The sequence below is a fragment of the Dreissena polymorpha genome, chromosome 2 (genome assembly GCF_020536995.1).
Source record: "Dreissena polymorpha isolate Duluth1 chromosome 2, UMN_Dpol_1.0, whole genome shotgun sequence".
Taxonomy (NCBI): Eukaryota; Metazoa; Mollusca; class Bivalvia; order Myida; family Dreissenidae; genus Dreissena; species Dreissena polymorpha.
This window is the reverse complement of record NC_068356.1, coordinates 15,089,883-15,111,733: the sequence shown is the minus strand read 5'-3', so window position 1 is coordinate 15,111,733 and position 21,851 is coordinate 15,089,883. Positions and strand designations below refer to the sequence as shown.

Here is a 21,851-nt window from a genome sequence, read left to right as displayed (position 1 = left end):
TCTAATGCATGTGCGTACAGTGTCGTTGATGGGAGTCTAATGCATGTGCGTACAGTGTCATTGATGGGAGTCTAATGAATGTGCGTACAGTGTCATTGATGGGAGTCTAATGAATGTGCGTACAGTGTCATTGATGGCAGTCTAATGCATGTGCGTACAGTGTCATTGATGGCAGTCTAATGCATTGGCGTACAGTGTCGTTGATGGGAGTCTAATGCGTGTGCGTACAGTGTCGTTGATGGGATCTAATGCATGTGCGTACAGTGTCGTAGATGGGAGTCTAATGCATGTGCGTACAGTGTCGTTGATGGGAGTCTAATGCATGTGCGTACAGTGTCGTTGATGGGAGTCTAATGCATGTGCGTACAGTGTCATTGATGGGAGTCTAATGAATGTGCGTACAGTGTCATTGATGGCAGTCTAATGCATGTGCGTACAGTGTCGTTGTTGGGAGTCTAATGCATGGGCGTACAGTGTCGTTGATGGCAGTCTAATGCATGTGCGTACAGTGTCGTTGATGGAAGTCTAATGCATGTGCGTACAGTGTCGTTGATGGGAGTCAAATGCATGTGCGAACAGTGTCATTGATGGGAGTCTAATGCATGTGCGTACAGTGTCGTTGATGGAAGTCTAATGCATGTGCCTACAGTGTCGTTGATGGGAGTCTAATGCATGTGCGTACAGTGTCATTGATGGGAGTCTAATGAATGTGCGTACAGTGTCATTGATGGCAGTCTAATGCATGTGCGTACAGTGTCGTTGATGGGAGTCTAATGCATGTGCGTACAGTGTCATTGATGGGAGTCTAATGCATGTGCGTACAGTGTCGTTGATGGGAGTCTAATGCATGTGCGTACAGTGTCGTTGATGGATGCATGTGCGTACAGTGTAGTTGATGGGAGTCTAATGCATGTGCGTACAGTGTCGTTGATGGCAGTTTAATGCATGTGCGTACAGTGTCGTTGAAGGCAGTCTAATGCATGTGCGTACAGTGTAGTTGATGGCAGTCTAATGCATGTGCGTACAGTGTAGTTGATGGCAGTCTAATGCATGTGCGTACAGTGTCATTGATGGCAGTCTAATGCATGTGCGTACAGTGTAGTTGATGGCAGTCTAATGCATTTGCGTACAGTGTAGTTGATGGGAGTCTAATGCATGTGCGTACAGTGTCGTTGATGGGAGTCTAATGCATGTGCGTACAGTGTCGTTGATAGCAGTCTAATGCATGTGCGTACAGTGTCATTGATGGGTGTCTAATGCATGTGCGAGCAGCGTCGTTGATGGGAGTCTAATGCATGTGCGTACTGTGTCGTTGATGGGAGTCTAATGCATGTGTGTACAGTGTCGTTGATGGCAGTCTAATGCATGTGCGTACAGTGTCGTTGATGGCAGTCTAATGCATGTGCGTACAGTGTCGTTGATGGCAGTCTAATGCATGTGCGTACAGTGTCGTTGAAGGCAGTCTAATGCATGTGCGTACAGTGTCAATGATGGGTGTCTAATGCATGTGCGAGCAGTGTCATTGATGGGTGTCTAATGCATGTGCGAGCAGTGTCGTTGATGGCAGTCTAATGCATGTGCGTACAGTGTCATTTATGGCAGTCTAATGCATGTGCGTACAGTGTCGTTGATGGCAGTCTAATGCATGTGCGTACAGTGTCGTTGATGGCAGTCTAAGGCATGTGCGTACAGTGTCATTGATGGGTGTCTAATGCATGTGCGAGCAGTGTCGTTGATGGGAGTCTAATGCATGTGCGTACAGTGTCGTTGATGGCAGTCTAATGCATGTGCGTACAGTGTCGTTGATGGGAGTCAAATGCATGTGCGTACAGTGTCATTGATGGGAGTCTAATGCATGTGCGTACAGTGTCATTGATGGGAGTCTAATGCATGTGCGTACAGTGTCGTTGATGGGAGTCTAATGCATGTGCGTACAGTGTCATTGATGGGAGTCTAATGCATGTGCGTACAGTGTCGTTGATGGCAGTCTAATGCATGTGCGTACAGTGTCGTTGATGGCAGTCTAATGCATGTGCGTACAGTGTCGTTGATGGCAGTCTAATGCATGTGCGTACAGTGTCGTTGATGGCAGTCTAATGCATGTGCGTACAGTGTTGTTGATGGGTGTCTAATGCATGTGCGTACAGTATTGTTGATTGGAGTCTAATGCATGTGCGTACAGTGTCGTTGATGGCAGTCTAATGCATGTGCGTACAGTGTCGTTGATAGCAGTCTAATGCATGTGCATACAGTGTCGTTGATGGGAGTCAAATGCATGTGCGTACAGTGTCATTGATAACAGTCTAATGTATGTGCGTACAGTGTCGTTGATGGCAGTCTAATGCATGTGCGTACAGTATCATTGATGGGAGTCTAATGCATGTGCGTACAGTGTCGTTGATGGCAGTCTAATGCATGTGCGTACAGTGTCGTTGATGGCAGTCTTATGCATGTGCGTACAGTGTCGTTGATGGCAGTCTAATGCATGTGCGTACAGTGTCGTTGATAGCAGTCTAATGCATTTGCGTACAGTGTTGTTGATAGCAGTCTAATGCATGTGCGGACAGTGTCATTGATGGGTGTCTAATGCATGTGCGAGCAGTGTCGTTGATGGGAGTCTAATGCATGTGTGTACAGTGTCGTTGATGGCAGTCTAATGCATGTGCGTACAGTGTAGTTGATAGCAGTCTAATGCATGTGCGTACAGTGTCATTGATGGGTGTCTAATGCATGTGCGAGCAGTGTTGTTGATGGCAGTCTAATGCATGTGCGTACAGTGTCGTTGATAGCAGTCTAATGCATGTGCGTACAGTGTCATTGATGGGTGTCTAATGCATGTGCGTACAGTGTCGTTGATAGCAGTCTAATGCATGTGCGAGCAGTGTCGTTGATGGAGTCTAATGCATGTGCGTACAGTGTCGTTGATGGCAGTCTAATGCATGTGCGTACAGTGTCGTTGATAGCAGTCTAATGCATGTGCGTACAGTGTCATTGATGGGTGTCTAATGCATGTGCGAGCAGTGTCGTTGATGGCAGTCTAATGCATGTGCGTACAGTGTCGTTGATAGCAGTCCAATGCATGTGCGTACAGTGTCATTGATGGGTGTCTAATGCATGTGCGTACAGTGTCGTTGATGGCAGTCTAATGCATGTGCGTACAGTGTCGTTGAAGGCAGTCTAATGCATGTGCGTACAGTGTAGTTGATGGGAGTCTAATGCATGTGGGTACAGTGTCGTTGAAGGCAGTCTAATGTATGTGCGTACAGTGTCGTTGATGGGTGTCTAATGCATGTGCGTACAGTGTCGTTGAAGGCAGTCTAATGCATGTGCGTACAGTGTCAATGATGGCAGTCTAATGCATGTGCGTACAGTGTCGTTGATGGCAGTCTAATGAATGTGCGTACAGTGTCATTGATGGGTGTCTAATGCATGTGCGTACAGTGTCGTTGATAGCAGTCTAATGCATGTGCGTACAGTGTCAATGATGGCAGTCTAATGCATGTGCGTACAGTGTCGTTGATGGGTGTCTAATGCATGTGCGTACAGTGTCATTGATGGGTGTCTAATGCATGTGCGTACAGTGTCGTTGATAGCAGTCTAATGCATGTGTGACAGTGTCATTGATAGCAGTCTAATGCATGTGCGAGCAGTGTCGTTGATAGCAGTCTAATGCATGTGCGTACAGTATCATTGATGGGAGTCAAATGCATGTGCGTACAGTGTCGTTGAAGGCAGTCTAATGCATGTGCGTACAGTGTCAATGATGGCAGTCTAATGCATGTGCATACAGTGTCGTTGATGGGTGTCTAATGCATGTGCGAGCAGTGTCATTGATGGGTGTCTAATGCATGTGCGAGCAGTGTCGTTGATGGCAGTCTAATGCATGTGCGTACAGTGTCAATGATGGGTGTCTAATGCATGTGCGAGCAGTGTCATTTATGGGTGTCTAATGCATGTGCGAGCAGTGTCGTTGATCGCAGTCTAATGCATGTGCGTACAGTGTCGTTGATGGCAGTCTAATGCATGTGCGTACAGCGTCGTTTCAGATAAGTTCCGCGCAGGCTTATCAGAAACGAGTCTTTCCACTTTTATATTTTTTGTTCAAAGGAAGTCTCTTCTTCGCAAAAAATCCATTCTAGCCAGAAAGTGTGGTCCCTGTCTAGCCTATGTGGACTGCACAGGTAAATCTGGGATGACACATGCATTAAGCCCCCTTTCCACAGGCTGAGGCCCATATAAAAGCTGTGATTGTTGTGAGCAAAATGTTCATGGCACCAAATTTTAGCGTGCATATTTTAGCTTTGTCATAAATTTGTAGCTACTTTTGATTTGATAATATAAGAAAGACAAGGAGAAAAAGGCCAGAAGGCACTCCCATAAGAGCCCAGAGAACTAAACTGTTTTAAGCAGATAGTTTTTACTAGGTTTCACAATATAACTAAACAAACTCCTGGAAGCCATGTTTGGAACAAACTGCAAGCATTTTCAAACTAAACCCAGTTAAAACAAAACAAGGGGTTGTTAAATCTTTTTCGAAAGTTTCATGTGGAGTAGGTTACAAATGTCACTTCTAGAGTGTGCAAATGGCTTTACTATGGCCATATAAAAAGACTGCCTCGTCTAATGGCCGCAATGTTTTTCAATGGACTGAAATCAAATCCCATTCGTATAAAAAATAATTATACCAAATATTCAGAGCAAGTATCATGAATTTGGACAATACGTGTGGCCTCAAGAGTATTCAAAACATTAAATTAAACCTTGTGACCTAGTTTTTGATACCACAAGACCCAGTTATAAACTACATTGAGATGTAACTGGGACAAATGTTCTGACAAATTATCATTAAGATTTTGCATAAATATTGCGTCTAGAGTGTTCACAAGCTTTTTTCTATAATCATACCTTATGTCTGAGATATCATTAGAAAAAATGTTCTATACAAGTTTCATGATATTGTGCAAAAAATCAGACTTCTAAAGTGTTTGCAATAGTGGTTTCACTATAACAATATATGTATTTCAAAGCCTGGAAATATTTTCTTGACCGTTATATCATCAGGATGAATGTTCTAAGTAAGTTTCAAGAAGATTACTAAATAAGAAATCTAGAGAATTCCAAAGGTTTTACTTTAGGCATAGAAGAAAAACTGCCCCAGCACTTGGCATTTCTTTAACAACTTCCTGGAACCATTTAGAACTGTGCTGAGATATCATAGGGGATGAATGTTATAAAAACAATTTCATGGTTATTTGACAAGAAATATAATTTCTGGAGTTTTCGCAAGCTTTTTCTTTATGTTGACCTAGTGATCCAGTTTGTTACCCCATGTGACCCACTTTTGAACTTTACCAAGATATAATTGGGAAAAATATACCCATCAAGTTTCATGGCGATTGGGCAATAAATGAGGCTCTTAATTGTTCCCAAGGCAAGGTAAATGTTGAAAACACACAACAGAAAAAAAGGTATCACAAAAACTAAACAATAAGAATGTTGTGGTCAGGTTAGCTTAATAGATGTATTTTCAGCAACTTTGTTGTTTTACTGGTAGCTTTTAATATTCTAATGCAAGCAAAATTCCCTCACTTATGAAGCAAGTTCTAGATACCTGTGCAATGGGAGAGAATATTTGCAATACTATTCAAGTTCCATTAGATAGTAACAATAAACATAAACATTTTTCAGTCAGAAGCAAAAAGAAAATGGCTATGTGCAAACAGCATAAAACCAGAACAGCCTGAGATTAACTCGCAGTCTGTTCAGGTTTTATGCTGTTTGCTGCTTATCAGTATCTAAGGTTTGGAGATAAAGCCTTTAATAGGTGAATCTAGTAAGAAAGGTCTTAAATTAAATATATCTTTCTAAGGGACTACAAATGTGTGACAATATGTATCTAAGTAGTAAAGGGTTAATGCATCTCTGCAGTCAGTTCTGGCTTCATAAGACGGTAACATGCAAAGGCACCATACAAAAATAAACTGCAGCCTGTTGTTACCTCAACCAGTGAAAGATAGGCCAGCATCTGTGAGTCTGAGTTCGAGTCCTGCTCGTACATGCACTGAGTCTTCATTGTGAGCAAGGCCACCCTGTTACCATCACTGTGCTCCACCAGGTTGATAAGCAAACCAAGCGCCTAGAAATAACGCTCTTGTAAATAAAATTGTGTTAACTTGCTGTAGTTTTAAACAGTACTTCAGCCATACTATGGCAGTAAAAAAACTAACTTCTTGTGGGCGAAAAATGGCCCATTGAAGTGATTTCATAATATTAGAGTACAAACCTGTGGGAAAAATCTGCAATTTTCCATTGAATGCTTATCATTTATATTTCATTCTTCAAAAGGAAAATAGTATACTTTTCAGTTTCAACTGCTTTCTTAATGATTGTATATTTAATGGTATTTTGTTATTACACACTGTCATATACAATAAGCAACATAAATAGACAATAGGAGTATTTTCCCTTGAAAGGGTATCTTCTTAAAAGTTCTGTCCCTTGTTAAAAAGTAATAACCGTACAATACCATATCATTATCTGCAATAATACAAAAAGTCATATATTTCCATTTTTCCAAAGTATTTATTTCAAACACCTCTCTTTATTGTAGTTTCAGTCAGCTATATGTTATTTGAACAAAATGCAATCAACACAGGGATTGATGAATGTCACAAACATGTATGCTGATATCTATTGACTAGAGTATTACTTTGAAAACAAGACAATCCATTAACAAGAGATGTGTTTGTCAGAAACACAATGCCCCCTATTGCGCCGCTTTGAAGCCATAAATTTGACCTTGACCTTAAAGAATGACCTTGACCTTTCACCACTCAAAATTTGCAGCTCCATGAGATACACATGCATGCCAAATATCAAGTTGCTATCTTCAATATTGCAAAAGTTATGAAGAAGGTTAAAGTTTTGGTTAAAGTTTTTTAATTTGTTTGTTTTTTACCTTTGACCTTGGAAGGATGACCTTGACCTTTCACCACTCAAAATGTGCAGCTCCATGAGATACACACGCATGCCAAATATCAAGTTGCTATCTTCAAAATTGCAAAAGTTATGACCAAGGTTAAAGTGTTGGTTAAAGTTTTGGGACACAAACACACATACAATGACAGACAGGCCCAAAACAATATACCTCTGATCTTTCAACCGGGGGGCATAAAAATTAAAATTGCCACTTTATGTGATGAACTATTTAAAGGCCAAACTGATTTTGGTCAATACAGTATGGGAGATTTTATATTTTTTATTTGGATCATGGTGTAGTATGTTTGCTATTGATAAACTACCTTATATCAAGACCTACATACATCATCTGTATATTTAAATGATAATGATATTCAGTTACAGCAATCCATAAACCTACTAAATGTTAGCACAAACAGCGACCTACCAGCACATAAAGGTCAAATCTCAGGTCCACTGGTATGTGCTGTGGTAAGGTCAGGATGCAGAGCAGAACCGTCTCAATGGCAGAGCTCTGTTCTCCAATCTTTGTACAACCTGTGTCTGAATGAGAGAAACAATTACAAGATAATCATAATTAATTTCACCAGTGGGTTCTAGTGAATCAATGACTGAGTTTAGGAATTATAATTCCATACTTACGCAGTAAGGCCAACATTTTTATATGTTCTGTTTTACGGGACCGCCGACATAATTTTGGCCAAAATAAAATAAAATTCAATAACCTTTATTTTGTTTTCCTTTTTCCCGTCGACCGTGCAATTTCATAACGTTGAAAAATAAAATTCGTCAAAGACTTTTACCTATTCCCTGAAATGCCCGGATAAAAAATGGACTTAACCCGACGCTTGCTTAGTATCGGCTTTTTCATTAGTCGTTTGACTTACGTATTGTTTGTGGATTTAGCCGAATACGATTTTACGTTGCTATCCACACACTTCTCTCTATATTGCGGAGGATACCCACGATAGTCGATGTATCCCAATGTTTTTACACACGTCCAAGATGGCGGCAAGCAGACGAGAAATTTGCAATGAGCGGCGGAAATGATAAATAACATTCAAATTAACAACGAATATCATATGGTTATTAGGGAATAATTTAATGCGTGTGTCATTTAACCCAAAATACCATGTTTGAGATAAGAAAACAACAAATATTTATTAGAAATATGCAAAGTGAATGTGCGTCAGGGAAATCATTGTTGGAAAATTGGAGTTAAGTCTACTTACAAAGTTAAAGCATTTAAGATGAGTATCGTTCAAAAATGGAAAGAGACAAACATGATTTGATTTATATGTTAGTGGATCTGTGTATAATCAGATTCATATGCATATTCTGCTTTATCACATTTGTCATGCTGTACAGTTTACTGAAATAGCATTGAAATAAGGATGTCAAGTGCAAGATATTGAAAGATAAACAAATTAAATGTATTATTTTAACTCCATTTAATACATCATTTACACAGCAAGAACACTAAAGCGTGTTTGTTGATATTTGTTCATGTTTTCACCATGTGATATTTAATTTAAAACAATGCTGAATTAATACTCTTAAAGAGGTTGTGATTAAATGGTGTATTGAAGAATCTATAGATTATGACAAGTTTATTATGCATGTGGGAGGATATTAACTAAACGCTGTTTCATTGTAAGAAGACATTAAAGCAACACTTTATAATATAAAAATGCTGTCAAACATGCACTTAACAATTTTAATTCTGTTCTTATAATCATATTTATAATGTTTATCGTGCTAATTTTCCAAATCCAAATGGCACAGGCTGTAACAAAAAAAAGCAAATAAATCACTGACTTTTGTTGAGTCTATATATCAAACAACATAGGATAGAAAGCCCCCACACTTGCTCATCCTTAACATAATGCTTGTTTGCTTGCTATCACACTGCTTGATAGTTAAAACTGCATATTAAAATTTAATTTTTAAACAATGAACATCATTCAAATAAAAAAAACAACACTTAAATAATGGATGAGATGTATGCCACAGCAAACCAGCATTTTTAAAGATGGCATTGCAGGCTTGGGACAGTCGAGGTGCTACATGTTTGAAATCTAGTGTTAGAAGTACAACAACATCACCACTACTACACTATACTACACTACACACCTGGTGTATTTAGTCTCTATTAAAGTAATATACATGCAAAAGGTCCTTTACCTATAAATATATATAAAAGTATGTCTACTGGTATTATAAAAAGCTTCTAAAACAGTGTAATTAGATATATAAAACACTTAAAGGTAAATGCAAGTATACATAAGGTTAAATTGGCTGAGATTTTAATTTAAAAAAAATAAAAAAATATCGGTTTAGACAGTTTTATTTTTATTTTTTTGGTCGACTGCTTACTTTTCATGCTTTTATTCCCCACCCCCGACTCAGTTTTCTTGAAAAATATCCCGTAAAACAGAAAATAAAAAAATGTTGGCCTAAACAATAGGCTAGCACATGTTTGCAAAATCAAATCAATTTACTGCCAACAATTTGACATACAAACAATTTCTGACTACTTTATTAGCAAAGAACTTTATTTAATACACACAAATTTTAAAATCCACTGATTGACTTAATACAATTTTATTTTAATATGACATTTGCTAATTACAACATTACAATATGATCAAAATACAATGTTACAATCTATCATTCTTGTGCCAGCACAAGCTTATCAGAGACTTTCCGCTTTTAAGGAAATTTCCATCCATAGATAGTCTCTTCAAAATGATAATCCAGTTAACTGAAAAGTGACGTCCCTGATTAGCCTGTGCGGACTGCACAGGCTAATCTGGGACAACACTTTATGCACATGCAAGTGTTACCATTATCGTGTGTGAGGTTAAGCAGGACCCTGAGCACGGCCAGTATGCAGCTGTAGATGACCCAGCCGAAGGACTCCTTGTCCACTTTGTGGCTCTGTGGGTCCTCCACCAGTGGGTAGATGGCCAGGCACACACGGCTTGCACCCAGCGACCTGAACATTGCAATAAAGCAATGTATATAAACAAGTAGAAATGAACGCAGGTAATGGTCATGACTAATCCATAATTTCCCAGTCATTGGTCAACACGTTCCGAGTGTCACTGATTTCAATGAATGCAGATACCAATTTTTTTCGCTTGTAACAAAAAAAGGTGACAAATATATATATCGACAGGGCAAGGTGTGACAATGAAATATGATTTTGGGGTGTTGCCAGTTTCACCCTAGGGTTATTATTCCAACATACTAAGTAGAGAACCAAAATACAAAGTAACATACTAAATATCAAACCTAAAGACCTTGTGGTCTTTGATGAAAATAGTTTATCATATTTTTTATAATCTTTATCTCTTTAGTTGATCAGTTATGACCTCAGGGTCATGATGAAATAAAGTAAAGGTAGCCAAAAAACAATGATACATAACAAAAATAACAAATCTTGAAGTTGAATTTCTCAGATATCTATATTTTTTTCTATTAAAGTCATCAGAAACAACATTAATGTTTTCAAAAATTCCATTTGCAAAAAATGGTGTAATTTTAGTAATTAGTTTAGGTTAATTACATCACGGTTAAAGTTCAATATTATCCAATGATTGGGCAACCTATAAAATGTTGAGTTGTTGAACTTGTTCCTACCGAAAAAACGAGGGAAACTTGTGACAATCAATAGAAAGATATTAATCCATCAACCTGCAAAAGATTGTAAGCCACATCAAACGATAGTTGATGTCCTTGAACTTGGAAATATTAGCACAGTAAATTTTATGATGAAACAATAATAAATATACCTGACAAGTGATGGAATTAACACAGAGTCTTTGTAGGCTATCAAATAATTCTGGTTATCAGCATTCATGTACGTCACCTGTAACATACAAAGAAATCCCAATGATATACATTTAAATCAAATGAAGACACATAAAAAACAATTATCGGTCTAGATGCCAGCAAATGCTGTACATATGAAAAAAAAAACTTTGGATCACAGACAAACTTTGGACCCGACTGTTGTGCCAGATGTTCTCTTAGAATCTGTTGTATGCCAATTTGATACAGAAATATTTTGCATTTACTCCTAAGAAACATTACCAACTTTGGCATCTTGACAATACTAATATTAAACATCCAGTAATATTTCAATGATAAACTGTTGAAAATAAAATTATGTCAGTTAAATCTATAAGAATATTCTTGAGGTAATCATAATCTCTTAAACCTTTAAGAAGACAACAGTTGTTAACATCCATATTTCAAGACTGTTATCTGAATATTATACAGCTATAAATATTCTTACTAAAATAACAGAGTATTTTCACAACAAAATACAAGCTACAGCATAAGCATTTCATACTACACAGTGTGAAATCTGCACCTTTATTCAACTGCTAAAAAGCACAATAGTTTTATGTGTGATGTATTGTAAAAATCCATGAAATTTGGACTCAAACGTATTTAAGACATGAATGATATACCTTCTGAATTTTGAATATTATACTATGTATTTATAACATCTTTTGAAAACATTTGATTTGCATTAATGAGTAAATATACCAATTTCAAATACAATTATTGTTTTTAGAATATTTTTTTTTTTTTTTTTATCATAAGGAATGATAAAATAATTTCATGACTTAGTTGTTCCTGTGTATTTTACTGGACTCCTTGATTGTAAGCCATCGTTTTCCACTATAACAGCACACAATCAACTCATGAGATAAAATACACCGGAGCACCATAGTCATATATTATTTCATATGGGTCTAACATGTATGTACCTATATATGACCTGCATCATGCAAAAAAGGATCTTATGCTATATGCATCAAGCTTAACTAAAGACGAGCCAGGGCATTTGTGCTACCTGGTAAGGAGCTACCATGTTTGCTAATGAGACCACCATACTTTGTTTGACATTATAGTGAACAGTGCAGCTCCAAACTAGAATGTGCTGATGTGCAGGCTTGTCTGGAGTTAAGCTTGCTGCAAATGGCATAAGGCCCATTTTTGCATGGCATGAAGATTGTTTCTATAACAATCAAGACATTGCATCTAATACAACTATTACACTTACATTTTCCATGACCCTGAGACATCTATCCACCTTCTTCAGATTTTCAATATTGCTGTTGGTCAGAACACTCACATTCACACCAATGGCTTCTATACATGAACACACTGAAAATACAGGCACAGTTAACATCTACTGAATAAAATAAACAATTTTCTAAATGTACGTCAACGCAATAAAACTTTTAAGATAACACAAGTTTTGTAGGCGAGTATGTTTAATCATGCATGCTTAGATTTTGAGTTATAATTTGGCAGGCAAGTACAATTTGTTGCTGTCAGTTACAATAACAACAAGCAAATTCGTTGAATTGATATCCCTCGTCAATATGCTTCTGGACACAAAAGTGTTATATTTGACACTCGGCTAAAAAGGCATTTTTTTAAGATACAAAGGGCAATAACTCAGGTATTAACAGATGGTGTACAATGTCATTTGGCGTGCATCATCCTCTTATCCATATAAATACTCATACCAAGTTTCAATGAAATCCGCCAAAGCGCTTCCAAGATATGGCTCTGGACACAAAAGTGCCGGATGGACAGACGGAAAGACTGAAGGATGGACAGAGATGGACAATGCCAAAACAATATCCCTCCACCTATGGCGTGGGATAACAAACTGCAAAAGCTTCCTCAACAATTTGCCAAATAACCTTTACATACAAAAAAGCCAATTTGACAAAAGGAAAATTAAGTTTGGCTAATACCCTTAAAAATCATCGAAATCACACATTTCGACTTACTTTAAATCTGACCCCAACTGTGATTAAAGCAAATAAAGACAGGTCTGCCTATGCAAAATTTTGATGAGCAAATCAGCTTGCATACACTACTTCAACCAGGACCCTACCAGTTGACCATTTATTCCCTTTTCCCCATGCCGTAGCTACCTGTATCCACAATGTGGTCGAGGGCTCCCAGTGTCCTTAGTTCCTCCTTGAACCACTCACCAGCCCGACGAGATGTGAGGCTCAACAACGACTCCATTGCCAGATTGCCCGTCTGGGGGGAAACAGGTAATAAAGTAAGCATACAGATACACATTACAATATCAAACCAGCATTAAAAGATATATATCTTTGAAAATCTTTACATTTCAGCCATGAAAATATTAGCGTCTTCCAGCTTTCAAGTTACCTGACAACTTTGCAAAGCTATTTTCCCTGACAACAATCCAGTGGCACAGAAAAAAACAACTTAATCTGTAGGAGTTTGAAGCAAATAAAGCTTTCCCAGTAATGATGTGGCAATTTTGTATTATGCTATAATGATAATGTCACAGAAATTTTAAGTTAAACAATACGTGTCCTTAGGAGACAGATGACCCTGCATTTCACTTTTGTTTGCGAATTTGACCTTTGACCCCTTGATGTGATCTTGACCTTTGAGGTAGGCAGTCTGTGGTTACATGTGACATGTTGTCTAATATTTTTTCAATTGAGCAAAGTTATTTTAAAATTCATGGATATGTCTAAAAGTTATGACTGAGACAGGTATTTTCAAATTTAACTTTTTATCTAAAAATGTGACCTTAACCTTCAGATAGGAAGAAAGGTGTTTCACACAATACACAATCTTATGATAGTTATTACTTGTGCCAAGTTTGAAAAAAAAAATTCAAGATTTTTCAATGTTACAGAGTAGACAGGAAAGTTCAGGTGTATTTATGGCCAAATTTAATCTTTGACTTCTAAGTCTGAGGTCCAGAGGATTACTAATGGTTTACATTTCATCTTAATTTATTGTAAATTTCATCATTTTTTATATGGAAAAAGAGATGTGTTTGTCAGAAACACAATACTCCTAATGCGCCGCTTTGATTTTTGTTGTTGTGGTTGACCTTTGACCTTAAAGGATGACCTTGACCTTTCATCAATCAAAATGTGCAGCTCCATGAGATACACCTGCATGCCTAATATCAAGTTGCTATCATCAATTTTGCAAAAGTTATGACCAAGGTTAAAGTTTTGGGACACATACAATGACAGACACATACAATGACAGACAGACAAGCCAAAAACAATATACCCCCAATCATTCTATCCGGGGGCATACAAATCTGGGTTAAGACACAAACTTATGGATGGACATCCTGACAATGTGACAGACGCAAAGTGCATCTGATATATACTTCCTTGTTTGAAGGGGGCATAAAAATGGGCACAGTTTGCAATTTTTAAACAAGAGGGCCATGGGCCCCAAGTCGCTCACATGAGATCCAAAGTTACTAGACTATTCTGAGTTCATGCTGATTCCTAAAGATTGGACCAAAAAGGTGACTTCAAGAGTATAAATATGTTATCACATTACCCATTTTCAATCTCACCCAATATTTAATTGAGATAAAGTTCTGACCAAATGTCATGCAGATTGTCACAGAAATATGACTTTTAAAGCCTCAACATGTTTTTACTTAAGCCATATAAGGAACCGGCCCCGGCCACCAGCGAACACGTTTTTCAATTAACAGAAAGAATCGTTTAACTTGACAGAGAAGTCAATATAACAATTGTTTTAACTAACTATCATTTCGATTGCACTAAAAATGTGACTTCTGGAGTGTTAAAAAAGTTTCACTATAGCCATTGTACGAAAAATGCCCCGACGGCCTGGTGGCCATGTTCTTCAACAAAACGGAACCATTTTCAAACTCATCTAAGATAAAATTACATAAAATATTTTAACTAAGAGTGTTAACAAGGTTTTACTAAGGCCATATAAGAATATATAGACTGGGGGACATAAAAAGTGCCCTGCCGCTAGTGGCCATGTTTTTCAACCAACCAGAACCATTTTCAAACTCTTCCAAGAGAGTATTGGGACGATTGTTTTGAACAAGTTTAATGAAGATTGGACAACTTATGTGGCTTTTTGAGTGTTAAAAAGGTAAATGTTGACGTCGGACGATGGTCAACAGACATAAGACTATCACAAAAGCTAACCATGAGCTTTATACTTAATGCCCCCAAGTTCATGTGGGCATAACATCACAACAGTTACAAACAAGCAAATTCTTTGAATTGATATCACCCACCAATATGCTTCTGGACACAAAAGTGTTATATTTGACACTCAAAAAAGCAATTATTCAAGATACAATGGGCCATAACTCCGCTATTAACAGATGATGTACAATGCCATTTGGCATGCATCATCCTCTTATCAATATATATATACTCATACCAAGTTTCAATGAAATCCGCCAAAGCACTTCCAAGATATGGCTCTGGACGGACGGAATGGCGGACGGAAAGACGGACGGACAGACGGACAACGCCAAAACAATATCCCTCCGCCTATGGCGGGGGAAATATCCCTCCGCCTATATCGCGGGATAACAAGACATGATGTGTACGATCACAAAAAAACAACACCACACATACTGATAAACACTCAATATCCAGTTCCTGCTTGGTTCCAGACTGCTGCAGGAACTCCTTGTAGACCTCCAGCACACGGTCCTTGTTCCGCTTGAGCGCCCTCTCGGCGGTGGAGCTGAGCGTGGTTGCCATGTCCTCTTGCTGGTCCACCCCCAACAGCCGCAGCATCAGGTTCAGGCTCTCCTGGTCCAGGTCCATGTTCAGCCGGTCACGGCTCAACATAAACATCAGTGCTGAGGTGCACAGTGCTAGACTCTGCAATCAGGAGGTTAATACTTAAGCTGCGTTCTGTGAAAATGGAATAAATTGCATGTGCTAAATCTTGAGTCTCACATTAGCCTTTGCAGTAAACACAGTATCATCAGGAACACACTTTCCGATTTTATTGAGTTTTTCTTTTAAAAGGAATTTCTCCATAGCAAAAATCCTTTTTAGATGGAGTGTCGTCCCTGATTAGCCAGTGCCCACTACGCAAATGCATTAAACCCTGTTTTTCTAGAGCAAGGATCACTTATGTCTTTCATTCAATGTTCATCAGTGTCAACATGTTTCAATTACAAAGTACTTATTGATTCACTGACATAAAACTCAAAATCCCAGGCATAAACATACTGGTTTGATGGACATTACAACTTTAAAACTATTTATTTCTACACTCAAAACGCTCAAATTGAACATATCAATTTGGCATTTGGGTTTGGCAAAAAACGTTTGCAATTGTAAATATGATCAAATTACAGTTATAAAATGAAAAACAAGCCCTGTAAATGTATAGTTGCATCAGAGGCAAAGATTTCTTTGCGATTTTTTTTCTCAATTTTATAGTGAATACCACATTTATCACAGTTTACAATATAACCCTACTTTATGTTGCACAACCCGTGCAGTGAGGCACAGAAAGGGACAGTTAAGTCTACACAATGTGAACTCACAGGGTCACTAGCAGCGTCTTGCAGGCATCCAAATATCTTGGTGACAGTGCCGTGGGCCCTCAGGTGCATCCGGAATGCTGGAATGGTGCACTTCTGGGCCAGACCCACACAACTGGGAAAACAAAAGGGCACATTATCATCAATAGCTTACCCCAACACATACAAGATAGACAACTCAATTATTTTAATTGATATCCCCCACCAATTAAAGTTTGTTCATGGATGGGTGCAAATCCCATGATATATGGTATAATCGTAAAAAAATATTTAAGTGTAAGGTAATTGTTTTTATGCATTGCAATTCTCCTCACTGATATCTATACACCCATGAAGTTTCATGTCAAAAACTTGTGGCGTATCTGAGATATAGCCCTGAAAAGTTACACAATACAAAAACAACAAAGGGCAATCACTCTTATTTAAGAAAGTGTAAGGTTGTGGTTCTTGAGCATGGCACTTCTCCTCATTGATATCTATACATCCATAAAATTTCATGTTGATATCTTGTAAGGTTTCTGAGATAAAGCCATGAAAAGTTTTGTAACTGACGGACAGACAGAAGGATAGACTGACTGACGGACAGACAAAGCCAATTCACCTTTGGCGGGGTATAAAACAACCTAACTTCCATAATTATATAAAAACCAAAACAATCTCCAAAAGTGAATGGTTATGATGAAATAACAGTATAATTCTTATTTGATGCCACAAAAGTAGATCTTTTATTCTTAATAATAACTGCCAAATAACATAGTAACCAACCATTTGATTAGTCAGACAACTTCAGGGCCTTAAATACCTACTGAAAGTTCAATGTAAGCCTTATTTTTCACTGTTTACAAGTTTTTGTCCCTTTTCTAACTTCAACATACATGTACCTGCCAACAAGATATAAGAAGGAGAAGCATCCCTATTTTAAACATCTTGTGAAAATGATTTTTGTTTAGACTGAAAGCTGAGAAACATTTGCTACCACAACACAAGGTATTCTCACTTACATTACGCAGATGCATATGAAATACATCTAAATAAATAATACAAGTGCTTCTCATATTAGTTTTCAGTTATAGTCTGTGCATGCGTGTCACAAGTTAAATGACTCGATACCTGTTCAGTGTGATACCCTGTTTATTCTTTTTTACTTGATTCAATTACGGAAAGTAATGTGTTCATCATGCTGGCATTAAACCCTTAATCACTTCCAGAAGTATTTTGACTCATGTGTAGTCTCTTAGAAAGTTGAATTCAATTGAAGACCTTTTTTACTAGACTGAAGTTGTTACGGCTTCATATCCAACCCTTAGATACTATTGAGCAGCAAACAGCATAAAACCTGAACAGACTGCGAGTTACTTAGCCATTTTCACCTAGCTTCTGAGTGGGAAAGGTTTAATACATTAATGCATAAAAGCTATAGCTGCAAACAATTTATTAGAAATTGAGCCGTGTTCAGGGAAAACTTAGTTTAATGCATGTGCGTAAAGTGTCTTCTCAGAGTAGGCTGTGCATTTGCCACAGACTTATCAGGAATGACACTTTCAGCTTTTATGGAATATTTCCTTCAAAGTAAGTCTCTTGTTCATTAAAATCAAGTCAAGGCGGAAAGATGCGTCCTGCACAGGCTAATCTTGGACAACACTTGACACACATGCATAAAGCCTAGCTCCCCCAAAACGAGGCTCATTTCATCAGCAGCATCCGTACCTAAGGCACCTAGTGGACATTGGTTCGATGGACTCAATACCGGCCAGGAGGTACTCAATGTCATCATCAAACTCCTGGGTCTCTCCGTGCTCCTGGCACTCATGGGCTTCCTTCACGTTCTTAACCACTGTGAAAAGCTGAAGTAACACGTGAGTGGTTGAAACAATTCTAAGACTTAAGTAACAGTTAATGGGTCAAACAATGTCTAAAACTTAAGTTACAGGTGAATGGTTTAAACAATGTCTAAAACTAAAGTAACTTGAACTGCTCAATAAAAATGTTATCAGCTAAAGTAGATTCAAGCAGGTGAAGCACTGTCAGCAATGGAAGCAATATGTGTAGCATTGTGTGCAGCTGATGTAAAATGTGAACAAATGTTGTAAGATGTGAACAGCTGAAATAAGAACAAGAAATGTGTTTGTCGGAAACGCTATGTCCCCTTCTGTGCTACTTTGGTTTTTTTTTTAACCTTTGACCTTGAAGGATGACCTTGACCTTTCACCACTCGAAATGTGCAGCTCCATGAGATAAACATGCATGCCAAATATGAAGTTGCTATCTTCAATATTGCAAAAGTTATGGTAATGTTAAAGTTTGCCAAAACAAACCAACCAACAAACAGACAGGGCAAAAACAATATGTCCCCCACTATAGTGGTGGGGGACATAACAATAGGATATAAGTCTGCTGAAAACAAACCTTTATTCTTTTTAGTTATGTCCAACACAAAAATTTACAAACAGGCAAATCTATTTTCTAATTATCCTCTCCGAAAGGCTTAGCACGAAAAGCATGTAGCATTAGAATTTTGTATTTACAATTTTCCTTTAAACAAGGTATTTGTTATTTTCTGCTACAGTGTCACTACATGCTTACATCCTTATGCTCCTTGCTGACGTGTACAGATGTGTAAGCATCATCATCATCATGTTTCTGCCAGTGCACAGCCCGGGTCAGTCTTGGCATCTCTGGCTGACTCACTCGCGCAGGAAGACTGACGGCCTTCTTCACAGCAGGCTGTGTACCGGTATACCAAACAGATATACTGCACTCCAGCATTTATTGTTTTTTGACTGGTAGGTCCTCAAAGTGTTATAATGTCTTTAAAACTTGTAAAATCATAAACTATATTTCTTAAATAGAACCTGTATTTATGTGTAACAAGAGTGCCAAACTGTCACAAGATGCTACCGTTTCAAGGCTTTGGACAACTTGATAACTTTACCATGACCCATATTTGAACTTGACCTACATATCATCTAAACACAACTTCTGACCAAAGTTGGTGAAGATCTGATGAAAACTACTTCAATTAGAGAGCGGACACCATGCTAAATGCTTGAAATGCACTAAGTGACCTCGTGACCTAGTTTTTAACCTGGCATGACCCATATTTGAATTTGACCTACATGAAGATATTGTTTAGACACAACTTCTGACCAAATTTGGTGAAGATCGGATGAAAACTTCTTGAATTAGAGAGCGGACACCATGCTAAATGCTTGAAATGGTTTAAGTGACCCTGTGACCTAGTTTTTGACCCGGCATGACCCATGTTCAAACTTAACCCCTAATATTGTCTAGATACAACTTCTGACCAAGTTTGGCGATTATCGGATGAAAACTACTTCTATTAGAGAGCGGACACCATGCTAAATGCTTGAAATGCACTAAGTGACCCCATGACCTAGTTTTTGACCCGGCAAGACCCATATTCAAACTTGACCTAGATATTGTTCAGATACAACATCTGACCAAGTTTGGCGATTATCGGATGAAAACTACTTTAATTAGAGAGCGGACACCATGCTAAATGCTTGAAATGCACTAAGTGACCCTATGACCTAGTTTTTGACCCGGCATGACCCATATTGGAACTTGACCTAGATATTGTCTAGATACAACTTCTGACCAAGTTTGGTGAAGATCGGATAAAAATTATTTGAATTAGAGAGCGGAAACTGCTGTGGACGCCGCTCGACCACCCGCCTGCCCGCCGCCAAGGTGAAACGTCCCTTTTTTTAAAACGGGCGTATAAAAAGGAATGCTGTATATAGGGGCAGGTGTACAATTTAAACTTGCTAGTGTTGTCCTTTTTTTTATACCATACAAATTCATAGGAAGCTGCATAATTTAATAGTAATTATACACAAACTCTAATATATTTGTTATATTATAATAAATTCATTCAATCATGCATTTTTTTAACTTTTGTGAATGTTGTTGAATGTTACCTTTAACTTGGGTGGTTCTGGTGGTGCAGGGGGTGACATGTCTGTCATGCCCACACTCGCATCTGAAATGTCAGGCATAGCCATGCCCTGAAATATCAGACACAGGAAAATTATATTCAGTAATAGTAATGTATACTATAACATGGCTCTATACGAAAACTGAAACCATTGACAACAGCTTAAAATCTCAAATGAACATTTTATATGTTCTTCAGATAAATCTCCAATTATTAACATCACACTAGACTTAGTCGATTTTATTGAAAATCTAAAGTAACAATGGCCAAAATAAAAAGTTGCCCATGCTTGAGAAAAAGAAATACAGTAAAACATAAGTAACAAGAGATTGCCAAGTAATACGGTCCCCTACCATTGGTAACAAGAGATTGCCAAGCAATATGGTCCCCTACCAGTGAAACTCCACAATTGTCAGTAAAAAAATAAAATATTTTTTTATTTGTTGCCATAGCAACCAGAATTTTTGACGTAGGCACAAAATGAAATGAGGTGCATAATCTCCATATTGCCATCTATCCATGTTTCAAGTTGCATGACAAAATATTAAGAACTTTTAATGTTATCGCGGGATCCAGGAAAGTGTGACGGACTGACTGACAAGACAGACTGACAGACAGACAGACTGACAGACGGAGTGCAAACCATAAGTCCCCTCCGGTTTCACCAGTAGGGGACAACAAGACTATTGTCAATCAATATGGTCCCCTACCGGTGAAACTCCACCTTTGTCAGATTTTTTTTATATTTGTTGCCATAGCAACCAGATTTTTTTTTACGTAGGAACAAATTGAAATGACGTGCATAATCTCCATATTGCTATCTATCCATGTTTCAAATTTCATGAAAAAATATGAAGAACTTTTAAAGTTATCGCAGGATCCAGAAAAGTGTGACAGACTGACTGACTGACGGACACACAGAGCGCAAACCACAAGTCCCCTTCGGTTTCACCTGTAGGGGACAATAAGACAGCTAGGGCTCAATGTTTTAACAATGTTAAATGCTGAATGCCCCCAAAGCACCATTTTTAACCCAAAGTGTGTTCTTGACCTTCAAAGTTGGGAAAAACAAACAAGTTGTATTTGTTTTTTGACAAACAGAAACTTAAAAGTACTCTATTGATATATAACGTTTAATTACAATAAATTTTACACTAATATTTTAACTCTGCACAAGAAAATAAAACAAAGGACAAAAACTTCATAAATACATTGTATGATTTATATTCTACACCTCATCTTAAAGTCTTCTATCTTCATATGAAGTTCATTTGAATACTTAAATACTTTTTGTGTTCTATCAAAAATCACAAAAAAAACTGTGTAATATAAGGCTCTTTACACGAAATAAACCAGGAAAATAACTCTAAAAACACTACGGAGAGAGTTATAGTTCCCTTTGGAATTTTGAATTTTACCGTAATTACTCTATGTTCAGACACTTAAAAATAATTATTTTGTTTCGTGTCCTAAAACTTAGATACGAATAATATTAAAAATTACAGGTGTCCGTAAAACTTAAGAGTC

The 21,851-nt window shown here is 37.8% G+C and overlaps 1 protein-coding gene across 1 annotated transcript in view; it reads right to left on the bottom strand.

The window, feature by feature from the left end:
• Positions 1-21,851, bottom strand: part of LOC127865961 (wings apart-like protein homolog) — a 59,974-nt gene that overhangs the window by 6,273 nt on the left and 31,850 nt on the right. The window contains exons 8-18 of the mRNA XM_052406120.1: positions 20,308-20,394; positions 18,950-19,090; positions 18,074-18,210; positions 16,370-16,481; positions 15,441-15,692; positions 12,948-13,059; positions 12,059-12,162; positions 10,776-10,852; positions 9,825-9,976; positions 7,406-7,521; positions 5,999-6,136 (exon numbers count right to left, since the gene is read on the bottom strand). Coding sequence (XP_052262080.1) covers positions 5,999-6,136; positions 7,406-7,521; positions 9,825-9,976; positions 10,776-10,852; positions 12,059-12,162; positions 12,948-13,059; positions 15,441-15,692; positions 16,370-16,481; positions 18,074-18,210; positions 18,950-19,090; positions 20,308-20,394 — 1,428 coding nt within the window. The remainder of the gene's footprint in view (positions 1-5,998; positions 6,137-7,405; positions 7,522-9,824; positions 9,977-10,775; positions 10,853-12,058; positions 12,163-12,947; positions 13,060-15,440; positions 15,693-16,369; positions 16,482-18,073; positions 18,211-18,949; positions 19,091-20,307; positions 20,395-21,851) is intronic.